This window comes from Pan troglodytes, chromosome 5 (assembly GCF_028858775.2).
Source record: "Pan troglodytes isolate AG18354 chromosome 5, NHGRI_mPanTro3-v2.0_pri, whole genome shotgun sequence".
Taxonomy (NCBI): Eukaryota; Metazoa; Chordata; class Mammalia; order Primates; family Hominidae; genus Pan; species Pan troglodytes.
The window spans coordinates 62592211-62616065 of record NC_072403.2 but is presented as its reverse complement, the minus strand read 5'-3'; the positions used below and the strand labels follow the sequence as shown (position 1 = coordinate 62616065).

Genomic DNA, 23855 nt, shown 5'->3' with positions numbered 1-23855 from the left:
AGAGAAGTCTGCGGGCACCCCACACACTTAACATTTAATGTGTGCCTTTCCTTTTGCTCATCTGTACTCCTGGGTGTGGCTGCAGGGAGAGGGGTGCAGCGATGGTGGTGGTAGCGGCAGAGCCCTTCTGGGATGGTGTTGGGTTAGTGTGGTTGTGTTGAGTGTGGTTCCTAAAGCCCACTGGGGCATGCATGGTGATCCTGTAACTAAAGCAGTTGTCCATACCAGCTGTAAACTACAGTTAAATAAGCAACTTTAAGTGGGAGGCCATGTGATTATGAACAAACCCAGAATGAAAATTTTTTCCAGTGGTTCAGAGCAGTTGTCTTTGGTGTTCTCCACCCATTTATTCCTGCTGATGACTCACTCTGTGACTGGCCCTGTTCTATTATAGGAATGAAAAGTGTTACACATGTGAATCATACCTGTAATTTCCATTGCCTTAAAAAATGTGGCCTCACAACCTGAAAAAATACTCTTAAACTCCCTGGTCAAATTAAAGAGACCACAGTGATATGAAAGTAGTTACTAAGAATTCTAGATCACTTTTTTTCATGAAAAATGGAACTTCTTATATGAATATTAGGCCGTGTATTAAGGTATATCTGATTTTATTCCTTAGGCCATATTCATGGTACCAGTCCATACTTATCAAGAAAAACTGATTATGTTCAGGGTAAACGGAATTAGAGCATTCCACTGTGTAGTAACCTACAGTATCAGAGAAAGGCAAGAGCTCCCAAGCTCTTATTTTTTATTTTTTTGAGACACAGTCATACTCTGTCACCCAGGCTGGAGTGCAGTGGCCCAATCTCGTCTCACTGCAACCTCTGCCTCCCGGGTTAAAGGGATTCTCCTGCCTCAGCCTCCTGAGTACCTGGGACCTCAGGTGCACACCACCACGCCTGGCCAATTTTTTGTATTTTTAGTAGAGACGAGGTTTCACCATGTTGGCCAGCCTCAAACTCCTGACCTGAGGTGATCTGCCCGCCCAAAGTGCTGGGATTACAGGCCTGAGGCACTGCGCCCGGCCCAAGCTCTTATTTTTGACCTTGTATTGATTTATACCATCACCTTGAGAAGAATGAAAATTTCTCTGTACCTTTTTCTAATTTACAATATAGGGGACTTTTATGCAGTTTATTTAGTGAACGGCTTGATCCTAAACAGCCAAGGACATTTTATTTTGGTTTTTCTTTTTCTGGAATTGATATAGTAAGAAATCACATCTGTTTATCTTATGTCCTGTCCTAGTTCCTTGATGTTGGAGACTGTATGGGTTTGATTCACCCTTACCTCTTAATTTTGTACAGTGGAAAAGGTATTAGAATATCCGGGCCAAATTCCAGCTCTGCTGTTTCCTTGCTTACAGAAATCTTGGGCTAGGTTATGTTCTTTGAAATTTATTTTTAAAAAATCAGTAAGAAGAGGATGATGATCCATAAAGACAGCAGTAAGATTGTTGTGAGATGATGTGAAATTCTGTAGTGTATAGTGTTGTGATTTTGACGTTTATTGCATGTTCTTGATAAGAATTGGCTGATTTAATTGAAGTGTCTAGGAAGCCAGTGTATTTCTTGAGAGCCTACTACATAATCTTAATTATACTCTATTATCGTATTTAGTGCTTATAAGAATACTGTGTGAATAGGTGTCTAGTAATACCTATGATTCTGTTTTATAGATGAGAAAACTTGAGTTGCACAGAAGTTAAATCATTTTCCCAAGCTGAAATTGCTAGCCAGTTTTGATGCTAATATTTGAACCTAGGTTTATGTAGATTCCTTGCCTCCTACTGATTCCTAAGTCTTGTTTTTTGTCCTTACCATAGCTGCCTACCAAAGCCTACCAAATACAATCTAGTGAAACCATATACAGGGTATACAACCATATACAACCATAACCATATATGAAACCATATATAGGAATATATATTCTTTTATATTTTGAAGTCTAAAGGCACCTACTTATTTAATGAACTTATGTTGGTATATGTTGTCCAGATAGGCTATTGGCTGGGACAGAAAATAGCATAAAGGTAAGAAGAAATAGGATTCTTTCAGAAACCAACAAGTCATAAAATTTCAAAGAAACTTGAAAAACTGTATTTATTCCTTATAATTTGTTGATTTTATTTTTATCTGAGTTACTGGAGGTCCTGCTTTAATAAATTTTGAAGGTATCTTGTATGAATTTGATTTTTAAAGTGAACTGTTCTGTTTATATCCTTACATATATGTAGTGATTATAAAAGTTTTCAAAACTGAATACTTTAAAACACCAAATTACTTAAGGTCTTCATAATATAATGGATTTACCTTACATATAAATAATGTAGAAATGATGCTTATTTAATTTATTTTCATCGAGTTACATATCTCTGTGCTTTGGGGTATATTCTTATCTAGAGCTCTGAATCTAGAAAGAAAGGCTGATAGTGAAAACCTTTTAAAAAAGTCTAATTTCTTAAGGTTAGCATGTTACAGATTAAGAGTTGCAGAAGCTTTCTGTCCTTAAACAGTGACTCAGATCAGCAGAAGTTAGATTATATATAATACTTAAATGTTATAGCAGTATAACTATGATTAGGAATCTCTTTATATGTTTTTAGGATGCTCAGGTAGGAGAAGGTAGATTCTAGGAGTTTTATATTCAATTCTTAGCCAATTGTGAGAACAGATACCAGTAAATTCCTTGTCAGAGCAGAACCTGATCCCCTAGATCCCAGCCAACAATAAGATTGAACCTCAGCTGCTCAGCAACTGCACTTACAGGAAGGCAGGAGATCTGATGACTGGGAGAGCAGATAGTGGTAGAGGAGGAGATACACAAAAAAGCATTTGTATGGAGAGATTTATGGCATTTGTAGTTTACATCTCAGCTTACCTAGCACATTCTACCATTCTACTCTTGTCCTGTGTCTGGATTCATGACAAATGCTGACAAAACCATTTGTTTTGTTCTGTGGCAATTAAACTTTGAACAAGGAGACTCTTCACGCAGTATAATTTCTGACTATATTCTCAGTAACTGATTCTCCTTTCAGAGACCTCCTGTGCCTTCACTGTTTTGTATCTCAGACTGGGCAGCCATTCTCTGAAAAAGGTATCACCAGTTGCACCTTCACCTCTGCTCGCCAACTCTCACCCCTCCCCTGTCTTCTCCCCTTTGCCTTCCCTCCTGCAGCCATCAGCCTAAGAGCAAGTCCAGTCACGCCTGGAGTGCTTAACTCTGCCTTCAGACCAGAATGGGGTACTCTGGCATGTGTCTCAGTATTTTTTTCTATATCTTCCATAGAGTCCACCGGAATATGTAATACATAAATGAATAAAATAACTTGAAACACATTTTTCCCTCACAGTTATTATTAATAGTAATAAACAAATACACCCTCTTTGTAAAATAATCAGGCACTCAATCTGGAAATATGTAGAATGAGATAGGAAAGACACCATCTGCCAACCTCTCTCCTTATAGCTTCCACTCTCTTCTACTGATGAAACTGCTCTTCCTCATGATATACACCTTTTATATATATTATTTTCCACTGATCTTGTAAACCTCTTTTATGTTACTATGTGCAGATTTTCCTTTATTAAAATTTTATAGGATAGGTGAAAGGTGAACTATAATTCATTCATTTAGTCTCCTGGTGACTGATATTTAAATTGTTTCAAATATTTTGCTATGGTAAACATCTTAGTATGCTAATCATATATAAGCAAGTATTTGTTTCGTACAGGTAGAGTTATTGGTTCAGAAAGTATATGGATTTTAAGTTACAGTGGACACTACTAAATTGCTCTCAAAAGAGTCTTTGTGGCCGAGTGAGGTGGCTCATACCTCTAATTCCAGCACTTTGGGAAGCCAAGGCTAAAAGATTGCTTGAGGCCAGGAGTTGGAGACCGGTCTGGACAAAAAAGGGAGATCCTATCTCTACAAAAAATTTTAAAAATTAGCTGGGGGTGGTGGGGTGTGCCCGTATAGACCCAGCTACTCAGGAGGCTGAGTTGAGTGGATTGCTTGAGCCCAGGAGGTTGAGTTTGCAGTGAGCTATGATCATGCCACTGTACTCTAGCCTGAATGATGGAGTGAAACCCTGTCTGTTAAAAAAATAAAAAATAAAAAAGTCTTTGCCATTTTACACACCCACATTACGGTAGCTTGGGACTACCTATTTCTCTGCATTCAGCATTATCATTCTTACAAATTTGTGCCAATATGAAATCATTTTATCTGCATTTCCTGATTAGAAAGATGCTTTAGTATTACCCCATATTTTTGTTGGCCATTTGCATTTCTTCTATGAATTGTATGCTCACATCATTTGTAATTTAGGAAGAGCTGTCCTTCTTACTAATTAATAGGAGTTATTACTCTATTTGGATATTATTGATGTATATTTTACGTATATAGCAGATGTTTTCTTCTAGTGAGTTTTTAAACTTTGTCTACAGTGTCTGCTGTTATATCAGTGGTTTGTCAAATTTGATAGTTTTGTTTAGTTTTTTTTGGTTCATAACTTGTTTTGAAATATTCTTCCCACCCAACTATTTTAAAACCATTATTTTCTATATTTTTAAATGGTTCCATTTGTTTTAAGAATTGTCTTATTTCTAATATTGTATAATTTCTTCGTGTACTACCAGGTAGTATAAATCCAAAGATTTTACTGTAGCTGTGTGTTGGACTTGTTATTTCCACACTTCTCTTGAAATGTGCAAGAAGAAAGCTTTTCTTAACACCTTACAATATTTCTTTGTACATGCAGCAACATGAGAGTCTTTTGTTGCCAAAACAGAGGCAGACAATATTTATTACTGTGAGACCAACTGTAGGCTTTATGTATGTGGGACTTTGCAGTAGTGACTAAGCTAAGAAATTACGGGGAAATAACAGCATTTGTATACTTTCACCTATGGAGTCCTAAAGTATTTTGGAAACTTTTTCTTAATGATGAATAATTTTATCTGATAACTTTCCTGGTAAGGACCTTCCTTTTAACAAAAGTAGGGTGGAGGGGCGAGTGGCTGGGGAGTGGACTGTGGCTAAGGCTCAGAGTTATTAAGTAGCTTCCTCTAAGTCCGTCCTTCCACAGAGGTAAGTCACAGACGAGTGGATGAAAGTTGGATTGACTAGAACATGAACATCAGTTGTATGTCTATACTAATAGAAATAAACCATAATGATGTTCCTGTGGGAATGAACATTTGATAAGATTTTTCAATTAAAATGAGAGTGGGAACTTTTTCCTATTACCCATTTCAACTACGTGGCAGCTACAACCTCCAGTCACCAAGTAATGTTGGCTGAGATTTCTGTGGTTGAAGGTCAAATCAGGTAGGCAAGTGAGGTGTTACTAGAGTGAGGCAGTGCTGTCAGCTGATGATTGGGTGTGAGCTGATAGCTCACAGGTGGTTTGAGATGGGATTCTACAGGGTGGTGATGTGCAGCCTCTTTGATTTGTTCTCACCCAGCTCCCTGTTGACCAACCATCCATTGTCCATCTTTTTCAGGAACTGATCTTTTCAACGATCCCAACTATTCCTTCCTTCTTTCTTCTATAATACCAACAATCTTACAGCTGTTTACTTGCAATATTTTTACTGTGTTGTACCACAGAGCTATTTCCAGGCAGTAATGGGGAAACTGACTAGCGGCCTTTCTTCTCCCTCCATATTATTTCTACACAACTCTAACACTTAATGTTTACCTTTTTTTTTTTTTTGAGATACAGCCTTTTTCAAAGTGTTTCTCCATCTTTTAAAATTCACATCTGATCCTTAAACTCAGAAATCTCATCCCTGCCTTAAATTCTGATGTAACTTCTTAGTGAAGCATTGCAGCTCCCCTCCCTCCACTCTTTAGAGTCATTAAGCTACAGAAGGTAAATTTCATCTTCTGTGGATTCCCACCATTAACAATTGGGCCAAGCTTTACTTTTTTTTTTTTTTTTTTTTTGAGACAGAGTTTTGCTCTTGTCGCCCAGGCTGGAGTGCAGTGCTGTGATCTCGGCTCGCTGCAAACTCCGCCTTCTGGACTCAAGCAATTCTCTTGCCTCAGTCTCCTAAGTAGCTGGGATTACAGGTGCCTGTCACCATGCCCTGCTAATTTTTTGTATTTTTAGTAGAGATGGGGTTTCACCATGCAGGTGGTCTCGAACTCCTGACCTCAGGTGACCCACCTGCCTCAGCCTCCCAAAGTACTGGGATTACAGGCGTGAGCCATCATGCACAGCCCAAGCTTTACTTTTTATTTTTAACTCATTTTTTAAAAGTTAGAATTTTATTTCCTAAGTATGAAATTATAATGTTGAGTAGGCTTTTACAAACTGCACTCTCTGCTCTTGGTAGCTTCGTGATCCTGGGCAAGTTGTTTAACCTCTAAGTGCCTCAGTTTCTTCATCTGTAAATGAAAGTTATCTCACTGATTGTTATGAGTATAATGTGCAGTGTGTGTGTGTGTTATATATGTGTGTGTGTAATTGAGAACAACATCTGGCAAATAATAAGTGCTCTCTAAGTGTTTGCTATTATTATTATCATCATCCTGGTTTCAGTGAAATAGACAGGCTTAGGCTTTCGTGTAGCGGAGGCAAGGGCTCTAAAGATAATTGGAAAAGGAGAGATAGGAAGAGAAGGGCTATTTACTAAGCAGATACTTTGAACTTCTCAGCAGGATCTGGTACAATTTATTCATTTACAGTATATTTAGAATAGGGTTAGAAAATCACATAAAGATGTTTTAAAGCATCTTGGCAACTGTTAATCCAGCAGTATTGTGGTATGATTGAATGGTGGTTTTCTATTGCTGAAGTAAGTAGTGATCATTTTTGTTTGTTTTTTTTTGGAATTAACTGTGTATACAGTTTCTATTCAGGAAGGTCTATTGGTCTAACGTTTCAGACAAGCATAAGAATGCCAAAGATAGTTTGTCTTTTGCTTGTTTAGAACAAGGGTTCTTATGTCTTGACTTTTCATTATTCATTTATTCATACTTAGAAGTGAAGTGCTCCTAAATTTGAGGCACCTTGCTTTTCCTGCATTATTAGATTAGGGGTTCTGTTGTTTGATGACATAAACGTTTAGAATCAGACTTCTTAAGATCCCACTTTGGCTGTGGAATTTTAGGCTAGATTGTTAATCTCTACAGCTTTAATTTTCACAGCTTTAAACTGAGGACAGTACTACCCAACTCAGAATTATTGTGAAATCCAAATGAAAATTTATCCATAAGGCATACATAAAGAAATACCCAAAAGTGGTTTTCTCCCAGAAGGATGTATGTCTAGCCTATAAAGGTGATCCTTCCAAATCATGTTACTAGCATACATATCAGGGATAAGTTAAACAAGTTAGGCTGGATTTTTTTTCTTTTTATTGCAGGGAAATTCTGCCTGGGGTGTTAGAAGAGAGAATGTGATGAGTTAGTTCAGCTGTGAAATCTAACATCCTATTGGTTCGCCTCATTGCAAAACAAAAAAAGGGAATTAAAACTTTTTTTAAAGGACTTCTTAAGAACAACTTTAAAATGAAAAGAAGAAATAGACAATTTGGTTTCTTTTTAGTAACAGTTGTATATATCCCCTACAAAAATAGTAGAGGAGTCTGGCTTTGTTAATATTTGTTTAAAAGGAGGTGTTGACTAGTTTTCAGCTTGCAAGTAGGAGTGTCTAGTCAGTGTTTTCTTTTCTACATAGAAAGTTAACAGGACTCTGACACATCAGAGTTTGTACGGAGAGAGTTTAGGGAACTGCTGCACAGATTTCCTGCAGAATGATGGGGCAGCTCATGAAAAATGATAAAGATTGGAACGCAAAGCTGGTGGGACTGATGTGCTGTATGGGTTAGTAGTATCACATATACTATCACTTTCATGTTTTCAGAACTGGGAAGGGAAAGTTGCACTACCTGCTTTGGTTTGCATGGCGATAGTTCAGCTGATTGTCGGGCATCTTTCGAAAACCTGTACTGAAATCAGGGCAACTTCTGAGGCTCCCTGGAGAGAACTCCCCTGCCTATTGTTGTCCACAGAATATGTATTTATATAATCTCAATACTTACTGTGTGTGTGGTACTGAGTGAGTTTAGCTTTGTTTGGATTTCACCGAAAACCAGTCAATATAGATTGTAATAATCAGTACTCTTTTTGCATTTGTTTATTCCCCCCCAATTCTGTTATTCTTTGTCTTCATTGTCGTTACATATTTTCAGCTGTTACACTTTATAAGGGGGATATAAATGTATATTTTTATTGAAAACTTAATCTATAAATGAAATAATTTTCAAATAGAGGAATGTTATAAAAGTTCAATTGTTTAAAATCACAGGAATGAGTTTCCCTTTTTGTTGCTGTAGCAACATTGCTCTAAATATAAATCTCAGTGTTAGACATCTCTAACTGAAATGAAATAAGGAACCATTATGAGACTTGTAATTGGAAAATTAGATGGTGTAATCTGGAATACTCCCTTTTGAAATAACTCCCTTTTGAAATAATGTGTATGGAAAGTGGTGTGATTTACAAAGTCTTCCCAGACTTAAATTATTCTCTGACTCTAGGTTGCTCTCTTGAAGAAAGTTGAAGCCTTTAAAATTCACATTAACTCTTCTCTCATTCCTGTAGCATTGTGGAAACCTTCTCATGTTAAAGAGCATATTTTGGTATTTGAATGGGACTCATTTAAGTTGATCATGGTTTAAAAGAAGAGGTTTAGGTTGTTCGTGTTAGAAAACAGTATCAGAATTTATGAATTATGTGTGTTATTTAGTCTTTGTATCTTATGTACTTTAGTTACGGATCATAATTCCTAGATATTACCTCAGTAGTACCTACGAAATATGTTATTAGCAGTGCTTTTGAGCATCTAGCACAACAACAACAACAACAAAACCTCATTGATCAAAAGAACCTTTGTATAGTTATGAACCTATCCTCTGTACTTAGAGGTAAATTATTTGATTAAATCAGCTTTCTTAATATACTGCTTTGGTAAGTAATTAGCCAATTTATCTATAGAATCTGTTTTACCTCATGTTCCTTGAACTATAGTACCAGTTTTTATTCACTTAGAAAAGAAGAAATCTATTTTGTTAACCCTTTTGTACCCAAGAAGAAAATAGTTTATATAATACACATAATAGATTAAATTTATTTTGTGACTTATATGGAAACTCTATTCTTGAATTATAAAGATTTTTAATATATTATTAATTTTTTTTTCTTGAGAATTTAGCATCAGGGGCCTTGGTTGTTATTTAATGGGAATAATATGGATATTACCTAGGAAGTAATTTTTTTCATTTACTCTGTTTTCTTTTTGCTGGATGCTTAGAACATCACTGCTGAAAATGTGATATGAGTGCTAGACTTTGGCACAGAACTTCCATTGTTTGCAATCAGTTGTCCAAAGTTCACATCACATCACAGAGCCAGATTCCCCAGCTCCCTGTCTGTGACTGAGATGTGGTCAGCACTTCCATTTGAAAAATGACAGTATCTTGGGGATAGTGGAAGCAACCTTGTAGGGAAACATAAGAGTTGGGTCCTAACCAAGGCTCTTTCAATGTTAAATGATTAAGTCAGAGTTTCTTTTTAGTGGAGAAATTGACACATGGCTGGCTTCTGTTTTGCTACCCTACTTCCTGTCCTTTAAGCCTCACCTGACTGCCCTGGATGAAGTTGGTCCTTCTCTCTTTTGTGCTTGCATACATGGTGAGTGCCATGTACTTCTCTCAACTGGTGTGCTTACCACACTGCCTTTCTGTCAGGTGTCCTCTCCAGGTCATGAGCTTCAGAAACCAAGACTAGTGCTTTCTCTGCAGCCTGGTGGTCTCAGTGTTACAGGACAGGGGTCCAGATTCAAACCCCAAGAGAGGGGTCTTGGATCTCTTGCCAGAGAGAATTCAGGGTGAGTCCACAGAATAAAGTGAAAGCAAGTTTATTAAGAAAGTAGGCCAGGTGCGGTGGCTCACGCCTGGCCTACACTTTGTAATCCCAACACTTTGGGAGGCCGAGGCGGGAGGATCATCTGAGGTCAGGAGTTTGGAACCAACCTGGCTAACATGGCGAAACCCTGTCTAAAATACAAACATTAGCCAGGTGTGTTGGCGCATGCCTGTGATCCCAACTACTCAGGAGGCTGAGACAAGAGAATCCCTTGAACCTGGGAGGCGGAGGTTGCAGCGAGCTGAGAATAAAGAATGGCTACTCAATAGACATAGCAGCCCTGAGGGCTGCTGGTTGCTCATTTTTGTGGTTATTTCTTGATGATATGCTAAACAAGGGGTGGATTATTCATGCCTCCTCCTTGTAGACCATATAGGGTAGCTTCCTGACATTGCCATGGGATTTGTAAACTGTCATGGCGCTGGTGGGAATGTCATAGTGAGGACGACCAGAGGTCACTCTCGTTGCCGTTTTGGTTTTGGTGGATTTTAGTCAGCATCTTTACTGCAATCTGTTTTATTAGCAAGGTCTTTATGACCTGTATCTTGTGCTGACCTCCTATCTCAACCTGTGACTTAGAATGCCTTAACCATCTGGGAATGCAGCCCAGTAGGTCTCAGCTTCCTTTTACCTAGCTCCTATTCAAGATGGAGTTGCTCTAGTTCACACCCCTCTGACACCAGCACCACCATAGCACTGGACTCATTAAATGACCAGATAGATGCTAGGATGAAGAGTGAGTAAATGAAGGAAGTACAGAATTTGCACTTATCAGTGAAGAGAACTAGTAAATTGTTTCTGTTTCCTTGTTCTTGCTTTACCAACAAATTGGTAATTTAGGTTCATTTTGAACTGTCTAGGAATAGCAAGGCCGAAAGACATTTAGGACACCATTATTGCTTTAAGAGATATAGTTGTATATACTACTGTATATATGTATACAAGTAATTCTACATTGTTTTCCTCAGTTGGATTGTCCTTCCTGAAATAAAATTATTTCACACAATGGGCATCTATCTGTTGAGCGCATAGAGGCATTGCAGCATAGAGGCTTTGTGGCATCTAGTATGTGGTAGACAAAGATGAATGAGGTATAGATGATGCCCCTAAGGGGCCAATAGAGGAATTAATAAATCTTTTGTGGATAATATTATTGGTTCATAATTATTAATATCATTGCTTTTGATAGCAGTTTTAAGCAAAGTGCCTGGGGGTTTTACACTTGGAATGAGGCAAATAAAATAATTTTAGGGTCAGACACAGTGGTTCACGCCTATAATCCCAGCACTCTGGGAGGCTGAAGCTGGTGGATGGCGTGAGCTTAGGTGTTCAAGACCAGCCTGGGCAACATGACGAAACCCCATCTCTGCAAAAAATGCAAAAATTCACCAAGCGTGGTGACATGCACCTGTAGTCCCAACTCCTTGGGAGGCTGAGGTGAGAGGATCATTTGAGTCCAGGGACGTGGAGGTTGCAGTAAGCCAAGATTGTGCCACTGTAGTCCAGCCTGGGCAACAGAGCGAGACTGTCTCAAACAAAACAAAGATAAAACCAGGCCAGACTCGGTGTCTCACGCCTGTAATCCCAGCACTTTGGGAGGCTGAGGCGGGCCGATCACGAGGTCAGGAGATTGAGACCATCCTGGCTAACACGGTGAAACCCCATCTGTACTAAAAATACAAAAAATTAGCCAAGCGTGGTGGCACATGCCTGTAGTCCCAGCTACTCGGGAGGCTGAGGCAGGAGAATTGCTTGCACCTGGGAGGCGGAGGTTGTAGTGAGCTGAGATCATGCCGTTGCACTCCAGCCTGGACAACAGAGCAAGATTTTGTCTCAAAAAAAAATTTTAGTATAAATTCTGAGCATTTATATTCAGAATTAGCAAACTACTTCTACTGTCTGGGAATGCTTTCTGCACCCCTTTATCTAATTTTTAAATAAGAAGTAGATTAGAAGTTGGGGGCACTGAAAAGGTATTATAGGCAGAATCAAAAGATGGGCTGTATATAAGTACCTTTTTTTTCTCCCTGACAGTGATAGGAAATGGAAGGTGTTTCAATGAGGTACTTTGGAGAAGAAATGCTTATGAAATAAAAAGTACGTTATATGTTCCTCCCCCCATTCTTATTGGCATTAAAGTAGGAGAACTCTAAATGATAATGCTATCACTGAGTAGTCTTACAACAAGTTGAATTTGAACAGACCATTGTATCACTTTACTAAAATTTCCTTATTTCCTTTTCTCGAACATTTGTGTTTTTTCAGAATTTTTATTTTCCTATTGTAAGCACTCTGATTTATATTCTCATAGTTACATTTTGTACATAATATGATTATAACTTCGAATAGATTTTAGAAGTAGATTTGCTGGGAAAAGTCGTAGGTATTTTTAGGGCTTTTTATGTATATTAACAAATTGTTGTAGAGCAGTGTTGTCCAGTAGAGCTTTGTTTTAGAGCAGTGCTGTCTGATAGGAATTTCCGTGATGATTAGAATGTTCTATTTCTGTGCTTTTCAATATGTTAGCCATTAGCTACATGTGACTGTCGAGCACTTAAATTGTGACTAGTGCAACAAAGAAACTGAACTGTTAATTTTATTTTGCTTTAATTAACTTTGGTTTAAACTTAAATAGGTGTATGTAACTAGTGGCTACAGTACTGAACAACGCAGGTCTAGAAAGTTTAAATTACATTACATTTTCATCAGCAATATGTGTGTCTGTTTCTTGTGTCCTTTTCAACATGAAATTTTTTAAAAAATAAAATCTTGGCAATTTGGTAAGTTAGAAAGCTTTATCTGTGTTACTTTATATTATTATTTTTTGTTAGTGAGATTGAGTACCTGTGTGCATTACATTTTTATTGTTATTTTATTATTTTTTGGAGACAAGGTCTTGCTGTGTCACCTAGGCTGGAGTACAGTGGCGCCATCATGGCTCACTGCAGCCTTGAGCTCCTGGGCTCAAATGACTTGCCCACCTCAGCCTCCCAAGTAGCTGAGACTACAGGTGCATGCCACCATGTCTGGCTAATTTTTGTATTTTTTTGTAAACACGGATTTCATCATGTTGCCCAGGCTAGTCTCCAACTCCTGGGCTCAAACAATTTGCCTGCATTGGCCTCCCGAAGGGCTGGGATTACAGGCATAAGCCACCACACCTGACCCTTGGGCATTACTTTTTAAAAAATTGATTAACTGTCTGTTTTTGCCCGCTTATATATTAAAATGTTAATCTTTTTCTTCTTGCTGTTTTTTCATAATAGTAACATTTGTCTCATATTGCGTATATTTTCCCCAGTTGATATACTTTTGTTTACATTCAAGTTATTCTAGAGAACATAAATACTTTTAATAAATAGGACAAACATTTTCAAAGAAACTTTAGTTATATTACAATAGTTTAAAGGGGGTTAGGAATGAAGAATGAGGAGAAAAAGAGATGAAGAAAGAGACCGAGACATATCTTACCCCCAGGGAAAGGATGGAGAACATCTGAATTGTGGTAGAAGAGGAAAGAAGACCACCAGGGAAGGAGAAAGAGGTAGCCCTGGAGGCAGAAAGGAGAGAAGAAGGAAATAAGAAAGTAAGGAATTGCTGTCTAGAAGTAGGGAGGAAGAAGATAGTGTAATACAGTTTTGAATGCTAGCTTTAGGTGTTGGATGATTATCATTCTCCTTTGAAATAATAACTTGATGAACCACAGCATTCCAATTGCTCTTTCTCCTTAAATCAGAAGAAAACTTTTCTCACTCTTCTTTGTGCTGTCTATAGGAACCAGGGCAGGATCACTGTCCACAGTAAAGATCTAGTTGGGGCATTTCTTTGTTATACAGTTCAACACAGGAATCTAGGAAAGAAATAGCATAGGCCAGGCATGGTGGCTCACGTCTGTAATCCCAGCACTTTGGAAAGCCAAGGTGGGCGGATCACTTGAAGTCAGGGGTTCGAGACCAGCCTGGCCAACATGGTGAAACCCTTACTAAAAATACAAAACAAACAAACAAACAAACAAAAACAAACAAAAAAATTAGCTGGGTATGGTGGCGCATACCTGTAGTCCCAGCTACTCTGGGGGTTGAGGCAGGAGAATTGCTTGAGCCCAGGAGGCAGAGGCGGAGGTTGCAGTGAGTGGAGATCATGCCATTGCACTCCAGCCTGGGTGACAGAGTGAGATTCCATATCAAATAATAATAATAATAAATTACTACTTAATATTAATTAAGCAGAATAATTAATGTTCGGCCAGAGTCTACTTCAAGCCAAAAAGTCTCAATTTAGGCCTTGCCTTTTGTCAAGACTTTAAACTATTTGCTGGGTAATCATGAACAAGTCTTTTATCCTCGTTAAGTCTTGGTTTCTTATTCTACAAAATGGGAGTAACCCTTCCTCTTATGGCTGTGAAGAGCAAATGAGATGTACATATGGTAAAGTGCTTTGGGAAATTCAGTGCAAGGACAAGGCTTACGTTAGACAACTTCATGGTGGTGGTGGTGGTGATGAGGGGTTATGGGACAGAGGGGCAGAGGGCATTTGTTTAATGGAGGAATATTGGTAAATGCAGTACTGGGAAGAGACCAACCTGACAAGCAGCTCTTTAAACACTTTCTTACAGATAGCCTGAAGTTGCCAAAATTTAACAAGAAACTTTGAATACACTGAAGCATATCTTTTAAATATCTCATTTTTGTTTATATTCATGATCACAAAGTCATCTATTCATAGATTTTACCAACCTTATCTTTATATATATTTTTTCCTTCCAGATGAACGGGACAAAGTTCAGAAGAAAACATTTACAAAATGGATAAATCAGCATCTCATGAAGGTCAGTTTTTATTTCGTTCACTTCCTGGAATTGTTTGGAATATTTCAGTTTATTTTGCAGTAATTGATTATATAGCTCTGAAGCACAACTTTTGAAAATCATCTTGAAAGTTTAAATTCTAGAGAATTTTGCATGCATTTTAGGCATCTATAATTATTTGGTGTGTGGACGGTGGGTAATGATGGAGGTGGATAGGTAAGTACCCAGTGATTTCAGTGCATTCTGTGACGTTAGTAAAACCTGTTACTATTGGAATCTATAAAATCTCAGGAGTTTCAGAAATCTGTAAATATTTATATGTTAGTGCATGGAAAAGCTACATTTCTTAGTAAGATTTTTTCTCTCTCTCAAGATTCAAACCAAGTTCTGGCCTCAGGTTTATGTGGATGGCAGAAGGTTAGATGAGAATAAAGATATTGTAGGGACAGAAGTCTAGACTTATTTTATTCTTATACTTAATTTAATCCAGTGATTGGTGCTTATGTCTAACTTTCTCTATGAAGCAGTTAATGGTTATGGTTCTTAAATTAATATTTACTTGTGTACCATGGGTAATTTTGAGAATATAAACTATCCAGAAAATAGATAAACACAAAATTTGCATGTAATTTCGTGGAGTTATTGGACCCTATTGAAGCCCTTCTGTAAATCTTGTGTAAGGAACCCTTAGGATTTCACAGTAAACTATTGGTCACTTCCCCTTTCTCCCACCTTTTAAGGAGAGCCCTAAAGTTGAAATAGGTCATGTTTCTATTTGGAGTTTTCTCACATAGAAATGTTATTTTAAATGTGGTTATGTATTCTTAAGCTAGCCAACAAATCTTATTTAAACTATCATGTAGCTTAAGAGTGGTACCAATAATGTAAATAGCGTTTAGTCATCTTCTATAAAAGTGATTTTTATTTCATGGGTGTATCAGAATTACCTTAGAGGTGTGTCAGTCTTGTCTCTCTCACCACTTGACAGAACCTTTTTCTCAAATTCTGATAATATCCCTCAGGGAGGGCACATCACGCACTCTCTGGTTGAGAATCACAAGTGATAAAAGGTTGAAACCCTCTGCTTTGTGAGGAAATATATTGTGAATTCTGACGCAGCATGCGGCAGTTCATCTGTCCTCTCTCAAGCTTTTCTTTCATTCTGCACATACTTTATGGGAGAGGATCTCTTCCTTACAGGCTAGGACACTCTGTAAAGTTTGGGGTGTGGATACTGTAATAAGTTGCCTGGAGTGCTGACTCAGGCTAGGGACGTGTTCCCTATCTTTTAAATAATTCTTAAAAGTTTTGCCTTTTCTAAATTTTTATCTTGTTAACTTAAATTTAATATTATTCACTTATTTCCCCCTGTTTTTTTCACTCTTGTTGTGACTCCAAGAACTATTCTTGTTTGTTCTATTCCTTTGGACAGTGAGGTGCTTGAGAGGTTAGTCTCCAGACAGGCCTTTCTTTACTGGATTCTTTTTTTTTTTTCATTTTTGTAAAAGGTATATTATGTTAATTTTGAACAAATTAGCTTTGAAAGGAAAACATCTTTTGCAAGGTTATCAGTCTGTGACATGCACACCAAACAGAGGAGCAGAAGAAGCCTCACCTTTGAGGTCAGGTAAATGGTGGTGTGTCCAGGCTTTGCAATTCATTATTTGTGTGAACTTAATCTCTTTATGCCCTCATCTGTAAAATGGTGGTAATGCCAGCTTGGTGTGAGGATTTAAATGAGATAGTCTAAATAAGCATAAAGCATAGTACTTGGCATATTGTTAGGCACTCTATAAATGAGAGCTTATGGTGTAGAAGGGTGGATTGACTTGGAAGGTGTCAGACAAAATTGTGAAGTTAAGTGTAAGTTGCTTTTGGTGCCCATCTGCTTCCCTTATCTGTGTCTCTTTTTATTACATCAAGTACTTTTCCTTTTAGTTTATTCATTTTAGAAAAAGCTACAGTTTGGGGTTCAGACTCTTTTTGAGGAGATTGATAGGTGTGTTGCCTCTTTACCTTAGAGTCCTGCTGGGACACTGAAGAATGGCTTACCTGTGGTAATCCTGTAGCTGTGCTCTCCTTGCCCCCTGCCTACCCCTCCACAGATTTTTAAAGGTTGATTTGGGGGCCTGGAGTCCTTTTAAATCTCCTTTTCTTCTTCTCCCACACATTCTTCTCACAGAAAGGGAGTCAGCGAACACTCATCTTACTTCTGAAAGGTTGGCAGCTTTTGGACCTCAAAGTTAGTTTTACTTAGAGTCACACTTGGAGGGCATCTTCAAAATCTTCTGGTTCAGTTCCCTCGTTTAAAAGTAGGGGAAACTTGCCACAGCTGCTACTGGTAGAGCTGCACTTGAAGTCGTGAAATGAGAATATGAATTCGAATGAGACGCTGTGTCCAGTGTTTGACTTCTTTGAGCACTGCAATAGGTTGCAGATCCCAGCAGGTTCCCCTTGGATGTGGGGTTGTGTTTACTTTTCTTACCTTATTGTTTCAACTATTTGCTAATTTTTGTGACTTAGGAAGTTGTGATTTATGTAGCTATAAAAAAGCATATACACAGTGCTCAGGGTTGATACTGGCGTGGTCAATTTTTAAAAGTTTATATAACTGGCAAAAGTAAACATTGTGGAGCTTTTAAATGATTGTATAAGTTACTGTTATATTTATGTGCATAAATATTTTCTTCTTAAAATATTTGGTGAGGATTTTTTTGCTCTTTGATACAGTTTCTTTTGTTGGTTTTTGCTTATTTCTAAAGCATGCTCATTAAAAGGAAAAAAGTCAAAATTATAAATGTTTTTGGAAAATCAGTTAGAAACACAAAAGCAATTATTAGAAAAAGTTTTCCTGAAAACTCTGGCACAGAAGCTTGAAAAACAACCCATGATGTACCAAAATTAGCAATACTTGAAAAAAAGCCATAACTGGGGGATATTCCTTTTCAACCAAATGGCTGTTTAGGCCAAATGGTTGTGATGATCAAATTGCTTTTAACCAAGTGTATGCCACTCTATATTTTCAAACCATGGTCTCATTTATCTTTAAGCTTTGCATATGCTGCTTCCTTAGAAGAGGGTCCTTTTCGATCTCCACTTTCATCTGGCTGATCAGTGAAGAATTAACTAGCACTTGTGAACTAGAACCCATTAAAATTAGGAACATGAAACCTGATTAAAAATTTCAAGATTTTTAGTTCTTTGTTTTAAAAGTCCTTGTTTATCCAGAAAAAAGCAATCTCTAAAAATATTATTGTTGGCCGGGCGCGGTGGCTCACGCCTGTAATCCCAGCACTTTGGGAGGCCGAGGCGGGCGGATCACGAGGTCAGGAGATCGAGACCATCCTGGCTAACACGGTGAAACCCCGTCTCTACTAAAAAATACAAAAAATTAGCCGGGCGTGGTGGGCGCCTGTAGTCCCAGCTACTCGGGAGGCTGAGGCAGGAGAATGGCGTGAACCCGGGAGGCGGAGCTTGCAGTGAGCCGAGATCGCGCCACTGCACTCCAGCCTGGGCGACAGAGCGAGACTCCGTCTCAAAAAAAAAAAAAAAAAAAATTATTGTTTAAAAAGTTAAATATTTGATTTGTGACATCATTTGTTTTATTATATCATTTAAAATATCTAGATAGGGTAACAATGTCAAATATTAAAGCAACTTTATAAGAAAACAAAATTTTCATGATTATTAAATTCTTTCTAAGCCCAAACTTGCAACTTATCTATAAAAAGGTAAAGTAATCCTGAGACCAAAAAGTTTGAGAAATATTACTCTATGACTGTATGTAATAGGTTATTTATTGCAGCACTGTTATAACTGCAAGAGGTTGGAAATGACCTACATGTTCATCAATAAGAGATTGGTAAAAATAATTATGATACATCCAAACAGTGAAATACAACATTAAAAAGAATCAGGAGCATTAGGCCAGAAAATGAAATGAAACACATCAATCTCTTATTGATGGTTTCACTGAGTAGGAAGAGGTAAAACTATCTCTATTTGCAGATGATAGCATCTTGTTTAAAGAAAATCTCAAGGAACCTAGCATAATAACTACCAGAATGAATAAATGAGTTCAGTAAGGTTGAAGCATACAATATCAGTATTTAACAAACTATTGTGTTTCTATACACTTGCAAAGAACAATCCAAAAATGAAATGAAGAAAACAATTCTGGGCCAGGCACAGTGGTGCACACCTGTAGTGCCAGTTACTTGGAAGACTGAAGTGGGAGAGTCTCTTGAGTCCAGTCTGGGTAACGTGGTGTGACCCTGTTTCTTAATCTTTTGATTATCAAGGAAAATTCAGGATCAGGTCAGAGAATATTTTTCACTCAACAGTCCAGCAGATAACACTAAACTCTGTTTAGTCTCAGTGGATGACACCTAGCCCTCAGCCTGGCCTTCAACCACTGCTGCTCCATCTCGCTTTCCCACTGGCATCCTGGTGCCCTGCACACCCCAGCCCTGGGCCAAGGCTGCTTGAGGATGGGCCCTGAGGACTTTTAAAATGTAACCTTTTCTCCAGAAAAAAGTTAATATGGCCTTATTTTGTATTTTTCAGGCTAAAATTACATTTGTTTAAAGCAAATCGGCTAATTAATTAAAACTTGTATTTGTTGGTGAGAAGACATCTGTGGCATTTTTCCAGATGTATTTAAATTTTAGTGTTCTGGTAGTTCAGTTGTATGACTAAGCCTGCCCTTGAAACTGATTGTTCTATTAAGAATGTTTTCCTTTTGATTCATCATTCTTCAGAATACTTTTAAGAATAAAGTGCAGTTAACACACAGATTATTTACCTTGCAAATCATGGTTTCTAGGTAAATTACTGGTGTCAGGAACATTTATGTATTATTCTTTAGCATAATTTAAACTGCAGAACAAGAGTAAGAACTGGTTGTTATTGGAAATACCTGTGTCTTCAGTTAGCTAAATTTTACCTGGAGAATTGTTCCGAAATATAAAATTGATGATATTCTTTTGTCATTTACAACATTTATTTCTGACTCTTCTACCTATGACACTAGGTACTCCCTCTTTATATTAGAGGGTTTTATATAACTACTTGTTGTTACTCATCATGTGCAATTTGCTGTCTAGAAATTCATAGGACAACAATATGAGAAATGGCACCTATGAGTTAAGTACTGATTTAGCTTTTGCTTTTCTCGGGGAATGGGGTGGGGGACAGAGAAAGAAGGAAGGACTTTATTTTCTGAAGTATGTTAACAGCTATCATTAGAAGACTCCCTTTAATCACTTACTTGGGCCTGGAATTAGAACTTGAGCCATGAGAGACTGTGTTTAGGAGGAGTAGTTTAAGGGGATAAATGATTTTTAGGGGAAGATTGGAGTCCAGAGAAGTCTATATAATGTGGTTTCCTTGCATAGGATCCATCTAATTGGCAATTTATGGTGGAAATATATTCTTCAATACTGATCAGCTATATTTTAAATTTATTCCTTCACATTTGAAAGAGGATATTTGGTCTAAATATTTTTTCTTTTTGTAAACTTTAATTTATTGACACATAAATGCATTTGGAGAGGAAGAGGCCCTGGATGCCCTTGTTGGACACACCCTGTTTGTTAGTCATCTACTTGGTTACTGCATGGGAGACACCCAACTGACTATCACAGATTTTATCACTGTTCCATCATGACTTTGGAAAGCTTAATTTACTCATGGCGCAGATATTCTTTGCCCACATAGTGAAGTCAGTGACTTCATGACTCCACCAAATCAATCACACTGTTCTTTATTTTCTGATTTGGTGGCGGGAAGAAAATATAAATCCTCAAGCTGAGAACACAGTGGTATCTTTTAGAGAATAGAAAAAAGAGCTCTATTTCCTCTGTGGTTTTGACCATTGCAAAGTGATCGAGAATAATTTCACATCTGTGGGCTCAGATTAAATAGGGGAATTTTTTTTTTTTTTTTTTTTTGAGATGGAGTTTTGCTCTTGTCGCCCAGGCTGGAGTGCAATGGTGTGATCTCGGCTCACCGCAACCTCTGCCTCCCCGCAATCTCCGCCTCCCGGGTTCAAGTGATTCTCCTGCCTCAGCCTCCCAGGTAGCTGGGATTACAGGCATGTGCCACCACGCCCAGCTAATTTTGTATTTTTAGTAGATACGGGGTTTCTTCATGTTGGTCAGGCTGGTCTCGAACTCCTAACCTGAGGTGGTCTGCCCGCCTCAGCCTCCCAAACTGCTGGGATTACAGGCGTGAGCCACTGCCCCCAGCCAAAATAGGGGAATTTTTGAAGCATCAACTTTATAAAGGGCTAATGAAAAATACTGCTTGGTAGAGTGTATTGCTTTGGGTTCCTAAAACCTACAAATAAGACTTTTTTCCCTAGACCTTAGATTTATGTTAGTAGTTCCTAAACTTTAGCCTTATCAAACTCACTTGGAAATATTTTAAACTTTAAAAAGTTGCAAAAATAAAGTAGTACAAGGAACACTGATATACTGTTTACCCAGATTGAGCTCTTGTTAATGTTTTACCTAGTTTGCTTTATTATTCTCCCTTCCCCAGTCGTGTGTGTGTGTGTGTGTGTGTGTGTGTGTGTGTGTGTGTACTTTTTTTATCTGAACCATTTGAGGGTAAGTTATATATACCATAATCCTTTACCTCTAAATACTTCAGTATGTATTTCCTAAGAATAGGGTTATTCTGTTTTGGACCACACAGTTAGCAACTTCATAAATTTATATTGGTATAATATTTTAATGTCTGTATTTCAGTCTTGTTTGTTGATCTTTTACATCATCCTCTCTTCCCCGAGGGCAAGGACCAGTTCAGGGTCAGGTATTGCATTTAGGTGTCATGTCTCTTTAACCTGCTTTATTTGTTTATTTAATTAATTATTTTTTTTGAGACAGAGTCTGGCTCTGTCACCCATGCTGGAGTGCAGTGGCGTGATCTCAGCTCACTGCAACCTCTCCCTCCTGGATTCAGGTGATTCTTGTGCCTCAGCCTCCTGAGCAGCTGGGATTACAGGCATGAGCCACCATGCCCAGCTAATTTTTAGTATTTTTTAATAGAGACAAGGTTTCAATATGTTGGCCAGACTGCTGCCTTTGTCTCCCTACGTGTTGGGATTATAGGTGTGAGCCACCATGTCCTGCCAACCTGCTTTAATTGGAAACAGTTTCTATAGCCTTTTTGGAGACTTGTATGAAATTGACATTTTTGAAGAATACAGAACAAGAATTTATTTATATAGAATGGAAAAATGGATTAATAGCAAAATATCTTTTGAACCTAAAATTATTTCATGACAAGAAGACAAACTTTTTCTTTTTTCTTATGAGGGCCATTTAAGCAATTATAAGTCATTTTAGTGTTTGTTGATAAAATTGTGAACTATCTTTTCAAATTAAGAACACCAAAATTTTATTCAGTAATTCCCTCAAATAACTTTAGTTCTATCTTGTGGTCAATTTATAGTTTTTCTTCTTCTTGACTTTCTTATTCCTGATTATCATTATTACTACCACCACTGTCAGTGCCATTTATTGAGTGCTTATTATGTGCTTGACCCTGCACTAGATACATTACATACATTATCTGATTTAATCCTTATTTTATCAGTGAGAAAACTGAGGCTCAGGGAGGATAAGTTATCTGCCCAACATGAAGTAGCTAAAATGTTGACAGAGCTGAGATTTAGTCCTTCATCCTTCCTGGCTCCACAGAACTACATCATGCCATTGCATTATGCAACAATATAAAGACACAGAATCTTGAATCATGAAGAAGAAATGGAGACAGAGAAGTAGAAAGAAAGCAATATGCTAGGGCACATGGCCTCTTTGCTGTGTTCTAATTTCTTTCAGCATTCCCTCATATACTCTATCTTGGCTGGTATGCCCTGGCCTTGTTATGTAGCCATAAATTTCTATTTGCATTCTTCTTCAATCAACACACTAGGCAAGAGTTTAGAGATACAGATAAAAGTATGCAAAGAAGCCAAGCAGCATTCCTGAGGGTCATTGTTTTAGCTGGAAAAGGGTAATTTCTAAAGCGTTTTCAAAGAAGAAAAAAAATTACACTTTGTTCAGTGGTGCTAACATATTCTAAATCATGTTGTACAGATCTTCACATTGGAAGTGTGTGTGTTCTGTGACAGGTCTCAGTTAATTTAGAATGTTTGTTTTTCCAAGGTTGAGGATGTGTGCCCATGACATAGCCTCAGGAGGTCCTGACGAAATGTGCCCAACGTGGTCAGGGCACAGCTAGGTTTTATGCATTTTAGGGAGACATGAGACATAGATCAATATGTGTAAGATGTACATTGGTTCAGTCCAGAAAGGTGGGACAACTCAAAGTGGGGAGGTGGCTTCCAGGTCACAGGTAGATAAGAGACAAATGATTGCATTCTTTTGAGTTCTGATTAGCCTTTCCAAAGGAGGCAATGAGATATGCATTTATCTCAGTGAGCAGAGGGTGACTTTGAATAGAATGGGAGGCAGGTTTGCCCTAAGCAGTTCCCAGCTTGACTTTTCCCTTTAGCTTAGTGATTTTGGGGCCCCAAGATTTATTTTCCTTTTACAGTTCTGTAGTAGGAGGATTAAAGCACTAGACTTGGTTTGTTATTCAAAACTAGACTCAAAGCTGCATAAGGACAGGTTATATCTGTTATAAGAAACAACGCATCTGCGGCCTCTAGCATATTGTCTGATACACTGCTGTTTTCCTCAGACCGTACTAAGGAATTTGATGTGTAATGAATGAATATGAAACTAAATAAAGCTTTTTTTCCCACTAGTATAATATATTACTTCTATGATGGAGAAGTGAAAGGCTTGCTTTGGTAGGAGTGAGATAAACGTTAGTCTGCAGGAAAAGAGAAATAAACTTATGGTGACTTTCTTCTTATAAAGCTAAAAAGGTCTATTTAATTATAGGTATAGAAACTGAGGCCCCAAGTCCAACAGGTTGACCAGTGGGGTCCAAGTTAGGATTCATTCTTCTGACTGCTATGTTCTGTCCACTGGATAAACCAGTTTCTCCATTTATAGCTAGGTAGTAGGAAGTTTACTCATATTCATAGGTGAGATTAATTAATTTGTCCAAAGTTACTAATTAG

At 37.9% G+C, this 23855-nt stretch overlaps 1 protein-coding gene across 32 annotated transcripts in view; it reads left to right on the top strand.

Annotated features, from left to right (window-relative positions):
• Window positions 1-23855, top strand: part of DST (dystonin) — a 497218-nt gene that overhangs the window by 205564 nt on the left and 267799 nt on the right. For 31 of the 32 annotated variants that reach the window (XM_016955718.3, XM_063812480.1, XM_016955699.4 and 28 more), the window contains one exon: window positions 14715-14776. In XM_016955718.3, coding sequence (XP_016811207.2) covers window positions 14715-14776 — 62 coding nt within the window. Of the gene's footprint in view, window positions 1-7739; window positions 7846-14714; window positions 14777-23855 lie in introns of those variants that run through there. The other variant, XM_016955708.4, reaches the window with a different exon arrangement.